Here is a 19,568-nt window from a genome sequence, read left to right as displayed (position 1 = left end):
CGGCCACTACCCATCCCAGATTGCACCCGACCCCTTTGGCCCCTCCCATAGGTGGTGAGCCCATGGGAAGGGGGACCCACATATCCTCTTCGGGCTGTGCCCGGCCGGGCTCCATGGGTGAAAGCCCGGCCACCAGGTGCTCGCTGTAGAAACATAATTCTATCATTTATTGGTGTTCATTATTACTTGTTAAGTTGAAATTAAAAATAAAATCCAAATTCAGAAGGATTTATGAGATACTTAAAGGACAGATCAGTTTTAAAGTGGGGTTCTGTGGAAAGGTTATGAACAGTTATTATCTTACCTGCTGTATACAGCTGTTTTTAATTACCTCAGTTTGGAGAAATGGTGTTAAATTTGAAGAGGCCTAACTATTACCAAGAAACAGTGAAATGTTATTTTGTTTCAATAATAATAATCAGTGTTGTGGTTTATTTTCTCAGTTCAATGCCAAGACATTCCAGTGTGAATTCATTTTGTACTTTGCTAGAGTCAGAATGTCTGTCTTAGAGTTACGTTTATCTGCAAGGACTTTGTCTGCCTGTGCATGAGTGTGACTGTTAGATGTCAAAAGGACGTGTGAAAAAGCATTAATTCAATTGTCAGCACCTCAGAGGGAGGAGATTTAAGGAAGTTTCTTGCTACTGTAATTCTGTAATAATGTAATCTATACAGTAAAATTCAGTTTGGTATCCCAAAAGGAAAGCAGCAGCAGAAAATTGTAACTAAACAACTAGGCAGCACTTTATAAAGCAGTAAATAGTAAAAGTTCAAATCAATAAGCATTAAAATGCAGTCAAGGCAGCAGCATCAGTTTATCTATATCCTATATAATAATTACATTAAATGTGTGTGTGTGTGTGTGTGTTGGGGAGGGTTGATGGGGGTCTGCACTAAAAAGAAGTTGCTCCTCATCCTGTTGGATTTAGATTTTAGGGCCCTGAAGGGGTACAAAGAGTATTCCAAGTAAATTTGATCCCCCTTGATAGACCTCGTCCTCCTCTGCAGGCAGATTGTCCAGAGTAAGGAATGGAGCCCCCACAGTCTTCTGGACAGTTTTAACCACCTCGGACAGGTCTCTCCTGTTATCTGCAGTGCAGCATAAACACCACGTTATGCAGCTTTAGCAGAGGATGCTCTCTGTTGTGCTTTATGAGCGGTTCTGAGGATAGGCTAGTCTGTTTTAGCTTTCAAAGGAAGATGAGTTTCTGCTGGACTCTCTTCATCAGGCTGGAGGTGCTCAATGTCCAAGTGAGGTCTTCACTTATGTAGATCCCCAGGAATTTGATGAAACCCACCTTTTTCTACCTCTTTCTCATTCATGAGGAATGGAGCCTGCGTGGTGACCTCAGATGTTCCAACACGCAGTGGTGTCAAAACACAGTTATTTACGCAATATTCCAGGATTATTTGCGAACACAGATAGCGGAAGCAATTATTCCAATGCAGCCTGAGACACTTCTGACAGAAATATAATGTGCATTATTTTGCAGTATAATGCATAATTAAATGTAGGTTCATAAACAGCACTCGTATAAACTGACGTGAACTTTTTAAGGTTAGAGATTGTTTTAGAATGGCAACAATCCAGTTTGGTCCTGGACTTGCTCAGACCAGCCATTAGATCGGGGGTAGGTAATCCTGGTTCTGGAGGGCCACTATCCTGCAGGTTTTACTTGTTTCTCTGCTCCAAGACACCTGATTTGAATCAATGGGGGATTGACAGGTTTCTGCAGAACATGAAGAGGTAATCAGGTGTGTTGGAGCAGAGAAACAAGTAACAGGATAGTGGCTCGATTGCCCACCCCTGCATTAGATCTTCTGTTCGGTCAAAGTTTAAGTCTAATTATTCAAACTGAAGTTGTTCAAAGAGCTCTCTACAACAAGTAAGATAAAAATTGTTCATAACTTTTCCAAAAAGAACCCACTTCAAAAAAGGGAAACTGTTACTTTAATTCAACTTATCAACTGAGACACAATTCATTCATTCATTGCGAAATTTATCTCATGAATCATTGGGCGAGAGCTGAAGGACGCCCTGTACTCATCGCTAGTCCATCAAAGGGCTTTCCAATAACTTCTTTATACTAATATGAGAAACAGGAAGAGATGGAGGAGAAAAAGGAAATCTCAGAACTTTTTCACTTTGTGTCGGTGAGAGCACTTTTCTCAGAAATGTGCTGATATAGTCAGGATTCAGGGAGATTCAGAGAATAAATCCCCAGCCCAGAGGTAGAATCAATGACGTTGTATTTTTACAATCAAAATTAACAGGAAAAAAAGGAACTGGAAGAGAAACAAAAACAACACAATTTCACAATTTTTGTGAAATGGAGTAAATTTTATTTCATGGCTTCATTATCACTTTCAATCAACTCATCATGAAAACTGAATGTAAAGCAACATTTGAGAAAAGGGAAGTTTCCAACAGCTTTGTAAAGTTTCTTTACTTTATAAATGAGAAAACATTAAAACTATAGTTGATGGATTTTGATGAAGAAACTGAGGCGTAGAAAACAAACTTATCTCCCATTCACCAGCCGAGTTTTGTTTGAACATGGGAGGAGGGGTTTCTGCTTATTGTGCAGTTTGAGCAGCATCTGAACCCTGTTAACACCCCACTCTACCAATCCAAGCAGATACTACTGAAGAGGATAAATATTCTGCTCAAAACTACGATTTTCATTCATTTATCACACTACAGTTTAACCCTCATGAGTTCTCCCAATCCACACAATGCTGCCTTCATATTTTAAATATACATTTTGCTGTAAATGATGATGAATAATGAAGAGTTTCTACTTGTATGATTGATGAAGACAAGTCACTATTCAAGGACGGTCAATGATGCTATCAACAAACCAAAGAAACCACAGTAATTGTCATGCTGGGCGGAGAGAGAGGCAAACCCAGAGTGCAGACTCATCTTGAAAACTTCAAGGAAAAACTATTTTATTTAAAAAATAAAGAAACAAAAACAAAACTAAACATATCCAAAATCCAAGAACGAGACACAAGACGAGAGGGACAAGCAGACAGCACATGAAGCAACAACAGGCCACTGAGTAAGTGGAGGAGATGACCGGGTTTTAAAGACAGGAGGTAATTAGGGGAAGTGGGCACAGGTGAGATGATTACTAAACTTGGGGCAGGTTTAGATGGGCGTGGCAGGCAGACAAGATAGACTGAGGAGAAGTGAATGATGACAGAGGCACAGAGAACAAGACAAAACGTGAAGACAACAATAAACCCAAACCAGAATCAAACACTAAATACAAAAAGAAACACACGGTAAAACCGAATATTCACTTCGGTAAATCATTTTGAGATTGGCTGAACCATGAGGTGACAAAAGTCAGAGATCTAAGGATTTCCTCTGATTCTTTATCCATGTTTAAAAACACTTTAAAATTGCAAATTCAGTATTTTGAAACACAATTTATTTTATATTGACAATCAGATATTGCAAACCATCAGCTGCAGCAAAATAAATGCTAAATACTTTCAGTGTTACAGAGACAAATGTGGCTTTTTAAACAGACAATAACTTCTTTTCTGTTTTTTTGACCTTCTGAGTAGAGTTCAAGAGTCCACTGTGTGTTCAGCAGACCAGCTCAGAGCTTCCTCTTTTTCTCCTAAATCTATTTTTTTCTCCCTGAATTCAAATGTTGAAATTTCACGAGCTTTAAAACGTGGAAACAGAGCAATAGCTGAGTGTTAGATCTCTGTAGTCTTGGTGAGTACCCAATCAAAAGAGATTTATAATCAACTTCAGGTACTTTTATTTTCTCAAACAAACCTAAAATACAATAGCTTTTTTTTTTTTACATTCAGCAACATTAAATGCATAAAATCAAGCCACTGTGGAGGAAAGCAAATTCTCAAAGAGAAAACAGAAGCTGTGTTTGAGTTTTACACTTCCCAGAAAATTAAAAACAAATATTTACATATTAGAAGGAGTCATTTGAAGTCAGTTTTATTATAAAGTAAAACATGTAAAAAGAAAAAAAAGGATTTATAATAAATTTATTTTAAGCATGTTACTCTACTTCTGTAGAGATGGATGAAGTCAGGTGTAAACTTTTTTTTATGCTCTGAATATAATATTCAGTAAGTCCAGCAGATGGCAGTGTGAACACAGTCGTAAACAATCCACAAACCTTTCTTGACACAAAGAGAAAAAAAAAAAAGCTGATTAATTAATCTGCTGGATATTTTTTGCAATTTCCATCTCTGTCCATCTCACTGTCATCTGATGGGAAACTACTGGCTCCTTTAGTGAGAAAAAGGGACACTTTTGGTTGTTATTTATCAGATTTTAAGTTGTTCATCACTAAAAAAGACAATGAGAAGGAAAGCTTTAGCACACAGCAAACAGCTACGTTGGAGCCACCAGAGGTGCTTCGGTCTTCTTGTTGCCACCATGCTGAGCATCATCTAACCATCGAGACGCTTTCATAAATATTCTCATCGGTGAAGGTGGTGCGTTGCAGCTTCTCCTTTGACAGAACTGTCCTTCCTGCTTTAGAGAGAAAGGCAATAATTAAAAACTATCTTTCAGGAAGATTACCATAAAATGAATCTGGATGGTGGGTGAGTCACAATCTATAATCCACTCCTCACGTACGGATAATCAAGACGAGGATTATGATGATGGTGAGGAAGAAAATAACTGCCATCCTTCCGATGTTCCCCACTCCCTGGAAGGTTTCAGATATTTCCTGCAGTAAAAGCAGAAAATTATCAGCAGAAACTGGAACGATTATTGATTAAATATAGTTCCTATTTGTGTCAAAATGCATGATTTGATCTTGTAAACTATAAGTATATTTATAACTTCAATACTCTGTGATTTCAGATATGAATCAAAATATTTACTCAGGTTATTTTGTTTGTTTGTTTTTTATTGCCAAAAATGTTAAAATGCCATGAATTACAGGTTGTAATTAGCAGGGTTCCTTTTTTCAAATCACTTTATAAAAACTAAATGGCTCTAAAAGGGCTCAGTGTGTGTAAATGTTAACAACAGGGCATGTTGGAAAAACATTTCCTACCATTAATTGTTGGTTGCACCTGATAAAATATTTTAATAAATGTTCAAGAAAACTAAAGGTTTTTTGTATTTTCAAACTCTAGTTGAGCTAAAAAATAATAAAATACCTGCTCATAACAGAGCTATCCTTAGAAAGAACTCGTAAAATCTATAAATAAGGTGTAAACACATATAGATCATTCATAAGCAGTTATAATATATCAAATAAAGACAGTAATATGACTCATTTTCTGTCAAAAAGTGAGCTGATGTTTGTCTCTACAATTAGACGAATATATTTTAGTCTGTCTTCTTTAGCAGCTAAATATTCAGTTCAAACATTAGTCAAAAATATGTTAATAGGGTTATACAAGTCTTGTAAGCTAAAGTTTTAAATAATTAAAGATCTCACACAATTTGTCAGTGCTCAGAGCATGTTGGCGATGAAGCAACTACTTTCTCACCAAACTGTAGTTTACTGTCTGTAAAATAGACATTTTTGCTATAAGCAGAACAACAATTGGTTAAAAAAACTATTCAAGATGGCCACTTTGGTGGACTTCTTGTGATTACCTTCTGAGAGTTTCATTAAAATCTGTTCAATAGTTCATGAGCTATTTTTCTAATAGACAGAGAAACCAACACACAAGCGGTTACATGATCACCCGCCTTTCAAGACAGTGAGTTCGAGTTAATTGGAAAACAGGAGAAATTTAATCAAGCTGAGCAGCAGGCAACATTTTAGATTTATCAGGATAAATTCAAAGTAAACAACTGATCTTTTGATCTATTGATGTTTAATTAGTAATTTATGAAGTATTTACAATATAAAAAATTATATTAAAGATTTATAAATTATCTGTAAGGATAGTACCATTATAAAGCAGAAACAAACCATATTATAATTTTCTGTAATTTTTTCTGTTTGCTTATTTAAACGTACCTTATCTGTTACACTCTTCTCCATTGTCGACTCTCGGACTTCCCTGTCATTCGGTGCTGGTGTTAGTATTTCTGTAAAGAGTTCAGCTTGTGAGTTGCTGCTTTCCACCAATACAGTTAATTCTTAGATGTTAAGACAATAATATGCTCCAGATATGTCTTTTAAATGAAACTTCTGTTTTAAAGCCTTAGCTTTAAAACAAAAAAAAGAAAGAGTTAAAACAGTTCATGTGGACATGATACCTTTTGTTGTTGCATCAGAAGTTGTAACAGGTTGTTCCACAGGAGCTGGGTTAAACAGTCTGATTATTTAATCTTAGAAAACATGACAGACGTTATCTTTTATATGGTTTCAGCATTACCTTCTTCTATAATCAGTTCTGTGTTGACCTTCTGGTCGTTAAATAAGCCAGGAACCTCCACCCTGCAGCCGTACACACCAGCATCACTCCTCTGAGCGTCGAGGACGGTCAAGGAAAAGTCGCCCTCTGCCACCCGTCCCAGCAGCTGGTACTTGGGGGACTTCCTGAAAACAACATTCCCATTCTTGGATGAAAGGACTAAGTTGGAGCATTTGAACAGGGGCACCTGCTCATGTCCCCAGCAGAAGCTGTTGCCTCCTTCGGTCTGTGCGTCATACATGCAGGGCAAAGTAACATTCTGTCCAATCCGACCAGTGACTCTGATGGTGCAGGAAGATGCTGTAAAAGAATGGCAAGGATGAGATGAAACACACCTACACCTACGGATCCACACAAACCCCAACACTACAAACAGGAGAAACCAAAAACAGCCTAAAATATTGACTTACCTTGGATCAGGATCAGAAGGAAAGAAAGCGAAAGACCTCGCATGTGTGTAGCATATCGTATAAACATGTTCTGAAGAGAGGATATAACGATTTTCTCCCTCCACACACACTCCATGTCAGATTGAGCAGAATTATACAAAAGCTTTCAGTTCCTTTTCAGAAAAAGGAGGAAGGAAATGTGGAAATGTGGAACTGAGTTCTTAAGATTTGCTCTTGGAACGTAATCTGTCACATCTGCTGCCATAAACCAACTCAGGCTCCGTTTAAACTTCAGCTTTAATATGTTGCAAAATAAGTCAAACAAAAAAACCTTGACGTTTTCTAAATTTAAACCCAACATTTAATTCTAAGTTTGTCGAGAACAGGAAGGTTTTAAAGAGGAAGATGACACAAACATCTACCAGTGAACATGATGTGTGACGAAGAGTTCTGACTAAAACAAGAAGTTATTGAGAAATTCGCTTTGAGGTTTTTAAAAATGATATGATCGGTGTGGTTCTTCTGCAATGGCATTGGGTTTGTTTGGGTTTTTTTTCACATTTCTCAAGATTTTTAAAATTCTCATTAAAACGTCACCTGGAATATGCTGCAGTAAAATTCAGAAACGCTAAAGATTGTTGCAGTAATTTGGCACACATGACTTTACTGTCACTGCCTGGCTCCTGCGACGATGTGTCTGCTGTGGTCTGTTGTTGTGAGACCGCTGTCTCTGTACAGAACTCAGTTCATTTACACAGATGGAAAAAAAACAAAACCAAAACGATGCTTTTCATGCAATCATTGTGTATTCACAGGCACTGTGACAACACTGTGTTGATGGATGCTCTACACATGAATGATATTTAGTCTTTGATCCCCATCGCTCGTCTGCGAACCCTGAGAGATGCTTTAAGAGGTCAGTCACATTTAAGTGACTTTTATGCATATACACTTAGTGAGCATACCCTTCATCGTCTGATTGACCCTGGAGGCACACTATCTCAAGTGACGGCCCTCTGTCGTGAACACAACCCCTCTGGGATGCAGGTTCTTCTTGGGGTCGACACCAGTGGTTTCTACAGGAAACTACAGAGGTGGAGAAGCTGGGTTGTTCTTGTTGTGGCCTCAATCTGACAATTATTGGGATTCTACCATGACACCAATCGATTTCTTTTAAATTGAATTTTTATGGGCCTATTGATTTTTATATTGTATACTGATGATCTGGGGTTCTTGTTCTTGTTTTTAAGGATTTTATCTCTCTATTTTAGAGGTTGTTTAATTTATTCTGTTCTATTCTAAATCCAAGGGTGAGCAGCAGCATTTTAATGAGGATCTCATTTAGGTGTGTGTGTGGGGGGGGGAGGGGGGGGGGTATTGTCGCCACATTAAGACCTTTTCTTGAATAATCACTGATCTTGCCAGTCGCCCTTATGGGGGCCAGCCCCGTCCTAATGAGGGTAGCTGCAAACGCTTAAGAGTTTTACGGTTCATTTGATTTTAGATGGTGTAATTTGGTTTTATGATGGGTAAATTAACTGATTGTCCCATCTTTTGAGGCTCTGTGTCGCCATTTCTAATCAACAATGTGCACCCTTGTGCAGATAGGTCTAACAAGTTTCTGCTTTTATTGCTCTCCGGTGTTTGTAAGCGCTAATGCCAAACTCGTTTACTTCATGTTAACACAAAAAGCTGACGCCAGCAGTGTCTTCACTCTCAGTGGCCTTTTAAAGGGGTTGACAAGATCCTCGCCTGTTCTTTTTTTAACTGAAGCAAAATAAGCCCCTTAGTCAATCACCTCCCTGCAGGTAACGCCCTTTAGGTTAGTCTTCTAATTTTAAAACTCACTCGGTTTTAAAATTAGAAGACTACCCTGAACATTCAATTGTTTTCTAAATGACGACACCATGTCAATACTTCTTTAAAAGCCCAGCAATTAAAGTGTTGCTGAAGCAAAGGTATGACAAGATAACTGGAATATTGTTCCTAAAGAAGAAGGAAGGTTTCCTCCGGGTTAGGGTGAATCTCTGTGGAGGAGGTAAAGTATCTCAGAGTGTTGTTCACACATGATGACAGGGTGAAGCAGGAGATGGATTGACAGATCGAGGGTGTTGCTCTGGTCTGTGGTGCTGAAGGAGCTGAACAAAACAGACGATGCTCTCAATTTACTGATCTGTTTAAGTTTCACGCCTCACCTGAGGTCACGAGGTATGGATCATGACCGAAAGAACAAGGTCTTCAATACAAACATCGGAGATGAGATTCCTTTGTAGGGTGTTGGGGCTCAGCCTTAGAGATGGAGTCAGGAGCTCCATCATCTGGGCGAAGAGTCGCTGCTCCTCTGCATCAAAAGGAGTCAGCTGAGGTGGTTCAAACATCTGATTAGGATGCCTCCTTATCTAGAGGTTTTCTGGACATGACGCTGAGCACTTACTGAGGGGGTTATCCACCTGAAGTTTATTTGTTTTTCTCAAAATTATAAAAAGCCTCAATATAATAGCTTATTTCTCTTTTTTTCCCACAAGAAGTTTCTTTTAAAACCCTCCAGCTTTCTCACATTCAGATGGTGCAAGTTCAGCCATCAACTTTCACCTGAGTGTATGTGTACTATACAGTTTGTGTGTGTGTGTGTTAAACTCTCCTTGTTATGGGCATTACTGATGGAAAGGAAGTGTCAGTGTGTGTGTGTGTGTGTGTGTGTATGAGGACAGCAGTCTGGGGAAAATATTCTGCCTCTACCGGTTTTTAACTGCCCTCTGTTCATGACTGTCAAACCTGTCTCCACATCCACTTGTCACCTCTGTCACCCCCTCGCCGCGCTGCGCTCCAGAGATCACAGTCCTCACACTGGAATGTGATGCTCTGTCTTTCCAAATACCGGTGCAGGGAATCGCGTCTTCGATTCTGAATCTCTGACTGGAAACAAACAGGATGACACCTGAAACAGAAAGACGCAGAAAGAAAAACAATATGCAACAAGTTTAGGTCTTGTGGTAGTTTTATTGGAAGAAATTGTTGCAGTTATTCATGAGGCAAGGCAAAACTGAACACAGGAGTTTTGGAGTCAGGATATTTTTTTTTTGTTTTGCTTCTTTTTCAGGTCGTTCAGGTCAGATAATACAGTATCTTCTTGAAGAGACAACAGCTTTATAGTTAATCGTTCAGCTCTTTCAAAGCGTGGTTCAATGAAAAGATGATAAATAATTATTATCTCACCTGTTGTAGATAGCTCTTTGAATGACCTCGTTTTGGAGAAACTGAGTTTCTCTTTGCCCAAATCTATGAGCTCACACAGGAGTCTTCAATTCAGACTCAGTGAGGCCGGCCTAAAGAAGTTTTTCTTAAGTAAATAAACAAATATAAATCTATATTTTGTTACATATATTTATATGCAATTTTTAATATAAAACCACTATAGTAGAAATTTGTTGATTTTATAATCTAAAATACAGTATTTAAGTTATGAATCATTGATAATATATTGCATAATATAAAAAATTTAAAAGATAATATTATTCATTCCTCTTTTTTACCTTTTAGTAAACTCAAATTAGCATTTAAAATTAAAATAGACCTTTTAAAATAAGCTTTAAAATAAGTGCTTGCTTTTACAAAAATAACAAACTGTTTTGTTTCTCTTTTTCTCATGTTTCACATGTAAACAGCAATAATCATAAAATCTGCACAGTCAGGCTGTTGTTGTTAAGGATTTTTATCTATATGTTATCAAGATTGTGCTGGTAAACAGGCAGTCAGTGGATCTGTCAAACTGGGTGTTTAGATTATTTATTTGCTGTGCTTTGATTTCAGATTTTAGTGGTTATGATTGCTCAAATAATTTGTGTTTAATTTTGGAGTAAGGCTTTGGAAAGCAGATTTTAATAATCAGCTCTGTTTCTGAATGAGGCAGATGGGCTTCAAACTCTCCACAGAAAGAATGAACACACAAGAGCTCATCAAGCGTGAATAAAAACCACTTGTTTCCCACTCATCTTGACAGCCAGTCTGATTTTCTTTACTCATGGTGTTGTTTTAAAGAGTTTGTACTTCGCAGGCTGCCGGCTTCACTCTGCAGCCGCCAGCCTGCGGACAGGAACAAAGCGCTCATTACTGTAAATGTAAAAAGAAAAAGCTGCATGGTCTAACATTATTAACCTTAAATGCTGGAAATAGTGTAATATAAATTAAATTGGAAATTATCAGCTGATCTGGGTTCAAATAAGATTTCAGTTGGGTCCAGAGCTCGACCACGGTCCACTAATTGGGGACCATTATTCTAACTGTTGGTCAGATGGAGCCAAACTGGAGTTTTGTTGCATTAAAAACAGCTCCATTTTCAAAAACTTCATAGTGGTTCACATAAACCTTATTTTAAAAACCTTTAGAACTTTATCAGGTTTACATTATATGGTTATTCCAGCAGAACTATCCTAATATTTTTGTTGGAAGGGCCACAGGATACAAAAAAAGGCTACAGGTAGCTGCTGCTACTACTATTTGCTCTTGCAAACGACCATGAAATGTTAAAAATAACTGTGTAATGTAAAATTTACGGGGATGTAAAGGTTTACAGAAGGCATTCCACTCCAGTGGGAGGATTGTGATCTCCAGAGCACAGACTGCTGTTCTCTCACACACACACACACACACACACACACTGACACTTCCTTTCTATCAGTAATGCACATAACAACGAGAGTTTAACACACACAAACTGTAAAATGCACAAACACACCGGTGGGGGACAATGGCTCAAACTGCACCATATGAACGTGAGAAAGCTGGAGGGTTTCAGAGCAAACATCCTTTGGGGAAAAAAGAAAAATAAGCCATTAATTAAATGGAGACTTAATGATGTCCAGCAAAACAAATAACTTCATAAGTGGATGGTGCTTTTATTCAAGTCCTGAGGCATTTGTTTCCATATTTTGATAAAGATAAAGTTACCTTACAAATTAAGATTTTGACACAAAAAGTATAGAAAAAGTTAAGCTGTTTGAGACACTACTTTTTCTACAGAGGAAGATCTGAAATGCCTGTTGATTGACCAGAAATTTGCAATTTCTTTATTCATTCCTGCTTTATTCTGTTCAGCACTGAGCAGGAGATGGGCAAGAGATGGGGTAAAGGTCGAGAAATGACAAAACAAGAACTCCTTCAAAAACTTTGATTGCCATTGCAGTTTATAATCGTGGTGCTTTAAGGAACGTTATTATTGTCCTAAAATCTAAAGCCATATAGTCATAAAGGAATGTATTTAACAAAAGTTTCTAAATGGTTTTATTCATTTATTTACCAAAATCTATTACTTGTTTAAACTCGGCTCAAAAGAAAAGAAAACCTTGATAATTGTGAATTTATTTTGGATCTCTAACTGGAACCACCATCAATCTGCTCTGAAGATAAAGGTTTAAAAATGGCATACGTAGCAGAAAAACGGGTCTAAGGCCAAAGTGCAGGCACTGACAAATCTATAGCTGGTTGACTTTTGCTGATGTCTGATAAAACTGGGAACAAATAGAATAGGAGAAGTGAGACTACTGAGGTCAGTCTGTGACATTTTTAGAAGTCATAAAGCAGGTCAGTTTGTTGCTGCAGTCAGCACCATTTCTCCATTTCCATTTGGTTTGAGGAATAATAACTACAAACATTTAATACAAAGCTTCCACTTCATTCTTGTCTTTATGGGGTTTACTATTATATCTGACACAAACATGCTGATCTGTCAAACAGCTTCATTGTTTAAACTCCACTTCCTCAGTGTGTTTAGTTGAGGCCAGCTGCTGGGGGCCGTAAATGAACTCTGATGTCATTCCCACTAATGTGTGCATGTTTCATGCAAGAGGGTCGTTGTTATTTTAACTTTAATGCTGTTAATGGAAAATAACCTACAGTTTTAGATATAAAAAAAAATCACAAAGTTCAATTCTTTTAACTAAAACAATCAAAAGCGGCAAAATGAGATCATTAAATGTGAATTTGAAATGTTAACTATTTATTGTATTCAACATTTCAGTGCCTCAATGAAAACCTTTTGATCACTTTGCTGAGAAAATATTTTGATTTGACAGCTTTTAAATATCCGGCTGCTGCCCTTTCACTTGTCAACACTATCATAAAGATAAAATACAATAATGATTATCAAATTGTTTTGTCCTTGTGTCTATCCTTTTAAGCCAGATTTACTGTGTTGCAAACATTTAACAACAAAGATCTGATTACAGTAAATATGTTAGGAGTGTCATGTTCAATGGGGGAGGTGATGGACCCAAACTTAGGACGACAGAGATGATGATGAACAGATCTTTTTTTCCAAAACTCAGGGAGCTTGCAGGTGCCAGCCTGAATAGAAGGTAACTTAAGGCGGTATCTCACTGAGCTGTGACTACTAGGCAAACGTAACTCATGTCAAAGCCTTTAAAATGTCTTCCAACTTTTGCAAGATTCTCAAAATCTTCACCTGAATCGTAGAGGAGTGCAGTCCTGTTTCTTGAGTTTACAACATGTGCAAAAAATCTGTGCAACAGATTTGTCCTCCAATTAGTAACAAATTCACACTACAGTTGTGTTCTGACACCTGCACAGGAGCTCTCTTTTGACAGAAAACCTTTGAGGCAAATGTCCAGGTCTAAAAACTATGCTGATAATAAAGAATAATAACTATTGGGAAACTGATCCAGATCGGCTTTTCTTCATTTCAAAGGTGAACTCAGGTAGATTAACTCATAAATGTAGGGGTGCTTGCCAAGGTGGGTACGATCTGGGCAGAAGCAGTCAACAAAATAATGTGCACAGCTGAGAATACAGTTTTGCAAACCGTGCAGACAAAAATAGGCTGTGATTTTCAAAAGCTGTCTGGGTAAAACATGTTCTCATGGCTCTCTGACTTACAAAGCTCAAAATTCAGTGGAACTGCAACAGAAAATTTTGTATATTCTCTTAATGGTCCTGCAGTTTTGAGTCATTAACTAGTCTCCCAACAGATGCAGCCCAGTGAGAAACCACCTTTAACAAAACTAAACCATTGTTAGCTTGTTCGTATTAGCATTGACATGAGTTCACTCTCCTTTAGGACAATCAAGTGAGGAAAAAACAAAATGCAAACATAACACATGACCAGACTGAGATCAGGGAGGAGGATGATAAAATGGCAAAGGAAACCTTAAGTGTTTATATCTGTACACGATGAGAAAAGTAATTACAGTGAGCTATAGGTTTGTTGATAAGAAACTGAATCCAGGTGTAGACAGAAACAGGATGTTCCCAACCAAAACCCCAAGGGGATCTTGTTTAACAACATAAAACAGGAAGCAGGGTACCAAACAGAGAAATGACTACAACTCAAGACAACAAAAACATAAATACAGAAAGCAATCATTTTCAGAAAACGAGACATGGAAACCATGAACCATGAATGAGCTAAATAAATTGTTTCAAACTAACAGCATCTGCTTTCTGAGGAGGACATTGTTGATGGATGTCAATAAAACACTGGACCTTAACCTAAATCTGTATTAATGAACCACCACAAGCCACAATCTTTCCTTACATGTAACTAAAAATGACTACATCAAAAACAGTTCCCAACTTATTGCAGACTATTTTTAGTTATTTGCCCTTGATATCTCAGTGAGTAAGTCCAGAGTCTTGTGCAGAAATAAACTGTAATAGTGCCCTTCAGCATGTGATGTTGCAGGACTTACTTTTCTCAATTACCCACATAAAAGGGGAGCCCTGCTGAACAGAGAAGTGTGCTTCCTGCCTCCGTGTTTTTCTAACCTTAGGAAGTTAAGTTAGGTTAAGAAAACTAACCGCGCTCTGAATGAAGACTAAAAATGCTTCACAAGAGTGTAAACAAACGTGTGACAGCGACGGTCAAATAACAGGATGTGCCTTTATGCTTTCAAACATCCTCATTTAACAATAATTTAATGTATACTCTCCTCCGTGCACTGATGTGTAACACAAAAAGTGTTACTACAGCAGGTTTGGTACAAGTCTATTCAGGTAGGTTATGAACAGAATTATTGTTTTGTTGTGTTTTGTTTGGAAGAAAATTGTATGAAATTAGAACAACTTTAGTGTCCTAGTTTAATTGAAAGGGTAGTTTTAGATGTTTTTTTTTCTTTAAAAAAAGCTTTTCTTATTTATACTGGTGTGGGCAAATTATTTAAATCTCTTGTTAATGTATTCCTCCTGCAAAGTGTAGCAGCAAGAGCAACAGTGCCACTAAAGAAACACAAACACAAACACAAGACAAAACATTACTGCTCATCTTCAACTACTGTTTTGCTCCAACTATAATGAAATTAAACCATATGAATGTAGTAGCTACAGACTTTGCTTCAGATCACAAAGAAACCAGTTAGGTGGGGGTGAGTCTCTGCCTCAGGTGGAGGAGCTCAGGTATCTGGGAGTCTTGTTCAGGAATGATGAAGCTGGAGATGGATCGCCAGATTAGGCCTTCGTCTACAACAGTGGTCTCCAACCCTGGTCCTCGAGGGCCACTATCCTGCATGTGTTACTTGTTTCCCTGCTCCAACATGCCTGATTCAGTGGTTAAATTACCTCTTCATGTTCTGCAGAAGCCTGTTAATCACCCACTGATTCAAATCAGGTGTGTTGGAGCAGAGGAACAAGTAAAACCTGCAGGATAGTGGCCCTCCAGGACCAGGATTGGAGACCGCTGGTCTACAATAATGAGAGCGTTGTTCTGGTCTATTGTGGGAAAGATTAACTGATCTGCCTACGTTCCAATCTTCACCGATGGTCATGAGATGTCAATTATAACTGAGAGAGCGAGATCCTGGACAGAAGCAGATGAAATGTGTTTCCTCTGTAGAGTCGTTCAGTCTTAGAGACAGGATGAGAAACTTCGCCATCCAGCCTCTGCTCCTCTGCACCAAAGGGAGTCAGCTGAGGTGGTTCGGCCGTCTGATCCAGATGCCTCCTGGAAGCCTCCCTCTGAAAGTTTTTCTGGGCACGTCCTACTGACAGGAAATCTTGGAGGCGACCCAGAATTAGTGGCCAGAAAATATTTACCCTCTCTGGCCTGGAAAAAACCTTGCGATCCCCCAGGAGGAGCTGGAGAAAAACAGCTGGGTTTCCCTCGTGAACCTGTTACCTCAACACCCCAACCACAGATAAGCAGAGAAAAAAATGATAAATGGATGAAGATAAATGTTCTCTAACACTTGAAAACCATGTTGTTGTTGTTTTTTTCAGAGAAAAAATAAAGAAAGCACCTGAAACAAAAGCATACACCTACCTGTCCGATGCTGCTGTCAAACCGTCAGCCTGATGATCCTCACAGACACATTATTACTTTACTTATTGATTTTATTTTAGCCCAGTGTTTTTTACCTTTTTATTTATTTTTCTGAAAGCAAATATATATATTTACATTTCTTTATTTATTTTACAATTCTTACATCTACCTCTGGTTCCTTCAGTTTCTTCATATTCCAATCATCGTTGTTTAATCCTTTTGCGTTTCATTACTGTTCTAACTCAATTTGCTTAGTGATTCTGAATTTGTTTGCTTGCTTTGAGTTTTAATTTTTAGCTCCTGTAAAACACTTTGGGTTACACTCCTGCTGTATGAAAAGTACTTTATGAATAAAACCTGATTTAAATCTGATCTCAGTAATCTGTTGCTTCAAGTATCAGTCCATTTGTTCTGTACATCCTACAAATAATCATTTTATAGTCATCAAACTTTTGTTAAAACAGTTGATTTTATAAAGAATGTGATTTATTCAGTGAATTTAATGACAAAAGTTAGTACCTTCAATATTTTACTTGATTATGTTTCCCCTTTTTTGCCTCAAGGCTTATTTAGAAACCTTATGGGAAAAATGAACATAAATGGTAATTACATAAAATATAAAGCTGATTTATTTTTATAATGCATGTTCTTGTCAAAATGTTTGTCCTCTGTGATTTATTTCCTATTTCCTACGATAAGAGCTATCTGTATTCTGTGTGTGTGTTTATGTGTGTGTGCAACTCATGTTTGATGGATTTACAACTGCTGGTGAACGTGGAGTTTTGGCCCTTTCCCCACTTCTTATACTTCCCACCCTCATCCCTCCAGGGAGTGCATCTCAGTGTCCCACTCCACTTTCCTATTAATATCCCACTGGGGAGACCAGATCTCATGGTGAGTTTGGGAGCAGAAACGCCCCCAAACACCCCTGGAAGAAAAAAAAATAAAAAGAGACAGAGAGAGAAGAAGAAGAAAGTGGGGTGAACAGAGAAGATTAGGGTGAATGAGGAGAGAGTTTCAGTCTCAATAGGATTAAGAAGTGTGAAGAAGGAGAGGAAACAGGGTCAAAGTAAAACAAAGTGAAGCTAAAATTCAGACGATGGCACAGGGAAGAATTTGGTTGTGAAATTTGACCCAGACAGACATGAATCTTGTACCCAGCAGCTAAAGATGCTTCGCATTTTAAAATACACACTGCAGAGTTAGTCTGAACATTCCCAGTGTTCGTTTTGCTCTCTTATTCCTCCCACAGCCAGCGTGTTGGGACGCTGCCATGGGCCCCGTTACCATTACTCTCTGCAGCATCATTATGGGACATCCATTTGCAAGAGTTTGTTCCCACACAGAATCATTTGTGAGTCAATGACTTACCACTTCACTTAAATATGATGCTGAGAGAGAGAGAGAGAGAGAGAGAGAGAGAGAGAGAGAGGGCGTGCGTGCTGACGCAACATGAGGAAAATGTGAAAATATTTCACGGAGAGCATTCACACGACTCCACACTCATCCAGGACAATTGAAAAAAAAAAAGTGCAAACATAAACAAACGCCTAAAGGAAGTAAATGAGGGACGGACAGAAGAGACGAATCTCTCCTGACCCAGAGTTGGTCCAGATCCAGCTCCTTCTGTCCACTGGGAAAAGACAGTCCTTGTTTCATTTCTCACATGGCCTCACCACCCCTGATACTAACACAGGACATTAGGATGCTGAGAAAACTGTCCGAGGCAGAAGCATGGGACCAGTTTGAGAAATATTACTGAATGATATGAACCTGGACAGCTGAGACGACATGCACTACACCTAAAATAGAAATAAAGTGTATGTCCGATGTCCTGTTGCTGGCTTATCTCCTACAGCTTCTATCAGTGTTTTTTCCTGTCAGTGCGCCACCACGGCAAGACAAAGCCTCATTCAGAACTGCCACAATGAATCAACTCCGAGCCACAAGTCCTCAGCTCCAAACGCTGCTGGTGTCAAAGTTCATGAGAACGTTTCAGTGGCACACACTCACACAGGATTTCTAGCTGCTGTAACGCTCAGTGCACATGATGTGATCAATCTTTTACCTTTTTGTATTGACTCCGGTAAATAGTTCTTTTTCGCTCGCAGTAATTTAAGCCTGCTTCTCTTTCAAACAGGAATAGAAAATTGTTCAATTTAATCTAAAGTTCATTAAGGGTTTTTGAAGTTTTTACAGATGGGGGTTTTAAGCAGAGGCAAGCAGAGATCGGCTGCATGACTAAAACCTTGTGAGCTTTTATAAATCTGTATTAAAACACAACAAACTCTCAACAAGAAGTACTCAGAGAGTGCAAGCATCCACTAAGACCATAGGGTCATTAAAAATTGTAGGATCCAAATTGTGATCTGGATCACAACCAAAATGTAATCACTTGTTTTTCATGACAACCCCAACATTTCCTGAAAATTTCATCAAAATCTGTTCATTAGTCTTCAGTAATCAGACAGACAGACACTACAGAAAACATAACCTACTTGGTGGATGTAATAATATCATGGAAAAAAGTTTTTTAATAAATATATTCCAATAATGCCTATCAGCCTGCGGCATTAAATTTGATCAGTTCTTCCATTTTGGCAAAGTATCATTCATTCCTATTCACATTTAATAAAAATTAAAAAATAATAAAACAGACAGAATGACCTTAAATTGAATTCTCATAAAAAAATACCTCCTTTAGCTCATTAGATTATAAAACTTATATTAAACTTATTTCTGCAATTTCCTGTTTTTGTTTTTCCAGTCCACGTGTTGTTCATGTTTCATTGTTGTTTGGTTCTGCTGTTCGACGGCGTACTGAGATATATTGTTTGTCAGGTGGAGGTCAGTCAGCCACAAACTGTATAAGAACACGAGTTCAGTAGCAGAAACAACCTAAGTTCGAAAGAAAAGCTGATGTGGTGCAAAGGCACAAAATTTGACAAGAGAGAACTAAACGCACCCAGCAAGCTTTTAAAATACACAATAAATATATAAGTTAGGTGAAACCAGCCTTCCTTGGAGGAATCCATATTTTCCGCCATCCTGCACGCCAAACATTTAAACAAAGATGTTGACTGGTCTGTTAGTCAAGTCAAGTCAAAGTCTAATTTATTTATATAGCACTTTTCAGCAACAGGGCAGTACAAAGTGCTATACAACATGCAAACATAAAAATACAGAGTCATAAAACACACAACGATATCGAAAATATAGAGCTAAACATATCTAAAATATGAGACACTAAATAAGACTAAGTCGTACTAAAGATAAGCCAAAGATAAATTGAGGAGAACCAAACTACAATATAACATAAACTAAACTAGAGTTTAAAAACCTCAGCCAAACAGAAGCCATGAAAACACACACACAATTTAAAGTTACATAAAAGTTACATAGTGACCAGAGTATGTGTTCAGGATGACTCCCAACTACTGCTGTGCCAAATGTTAGCTCAATATCTGTACAAATGACTGAATTGTAGCCATTTTTTGTGTTGGCCGAGGTTGATTAGCTGTGGTGGCCATCTTGAA

General features: G+C 38.1%; 1 protein-coding gene across 3 annotated transcripts; it reads right to left on the bottom strand.

Annotated features, from left to right (window-relative positions):
- Positions 1-3,423: 3,423 nt before the first annotated feature.
- On the bottom strand, positions 3,424-7,000 carry LOC108240564 (T-cell immunoglobulin and mucin domain-containing protein 4-like). Of its 3 annotated transcripts, none has more exons than XM_017424122.3 (6): positions 6,786-6,997; positions 6,337-6,675; positions 6,218-6,262; positions 5,976-6,046; positions 4,628-4,721; positions 3,424-4,522 (listed from the first exon to the last, which is right to left on the bottom strand). In XM_017424122.3, exons 1-6 carry the CDS (start codon positions 6,898-6,900, stop codon positions 4,434-4,436), a joined length of 753 nt encoding a protein of 250 aa, XP_017279611.2. In that variant the 5' UTR covers positions 6,901-6,997; the 3' UTR covers positions 3,424-4,433. The 3 variants fall into 3 exon arrangements, with proteins under 3 accessions (XP_017279611.2, XP_017279612.2, XP_017279613.2); XM_017424123.3 differs by having other exon boundaries at positions 3,424-4,519; positions 6,786-6,986; XM_017424124.3 differs by lacking the exon at positions 6,218-6,262 and having other exon boundaries at positions 6,786-7,000.
- Between the last annotated feature and the right edge of the window lie 12,568 nt (positions 7,001-19,568).

This window comes from Kryptolebias marmoratus, linkage group LG9 (genome assembly GCF_001649575.2).
Source record: "Kryptolebias marmoratus isolate JLee-2015 linkage group LG9, ASM164957v2, whole genome shotgun sequence".
Taxonomy (NCBI): Eukaryota; Metazoa; Chordata; class Actinopteri; order Cyprinodontiformes; family Rivulidae; genus Kryptolebias; species Kryptolebias marmoratus.
This window is presented reverse-complemented; position numbering and strand designations above follow the sequence as displayed.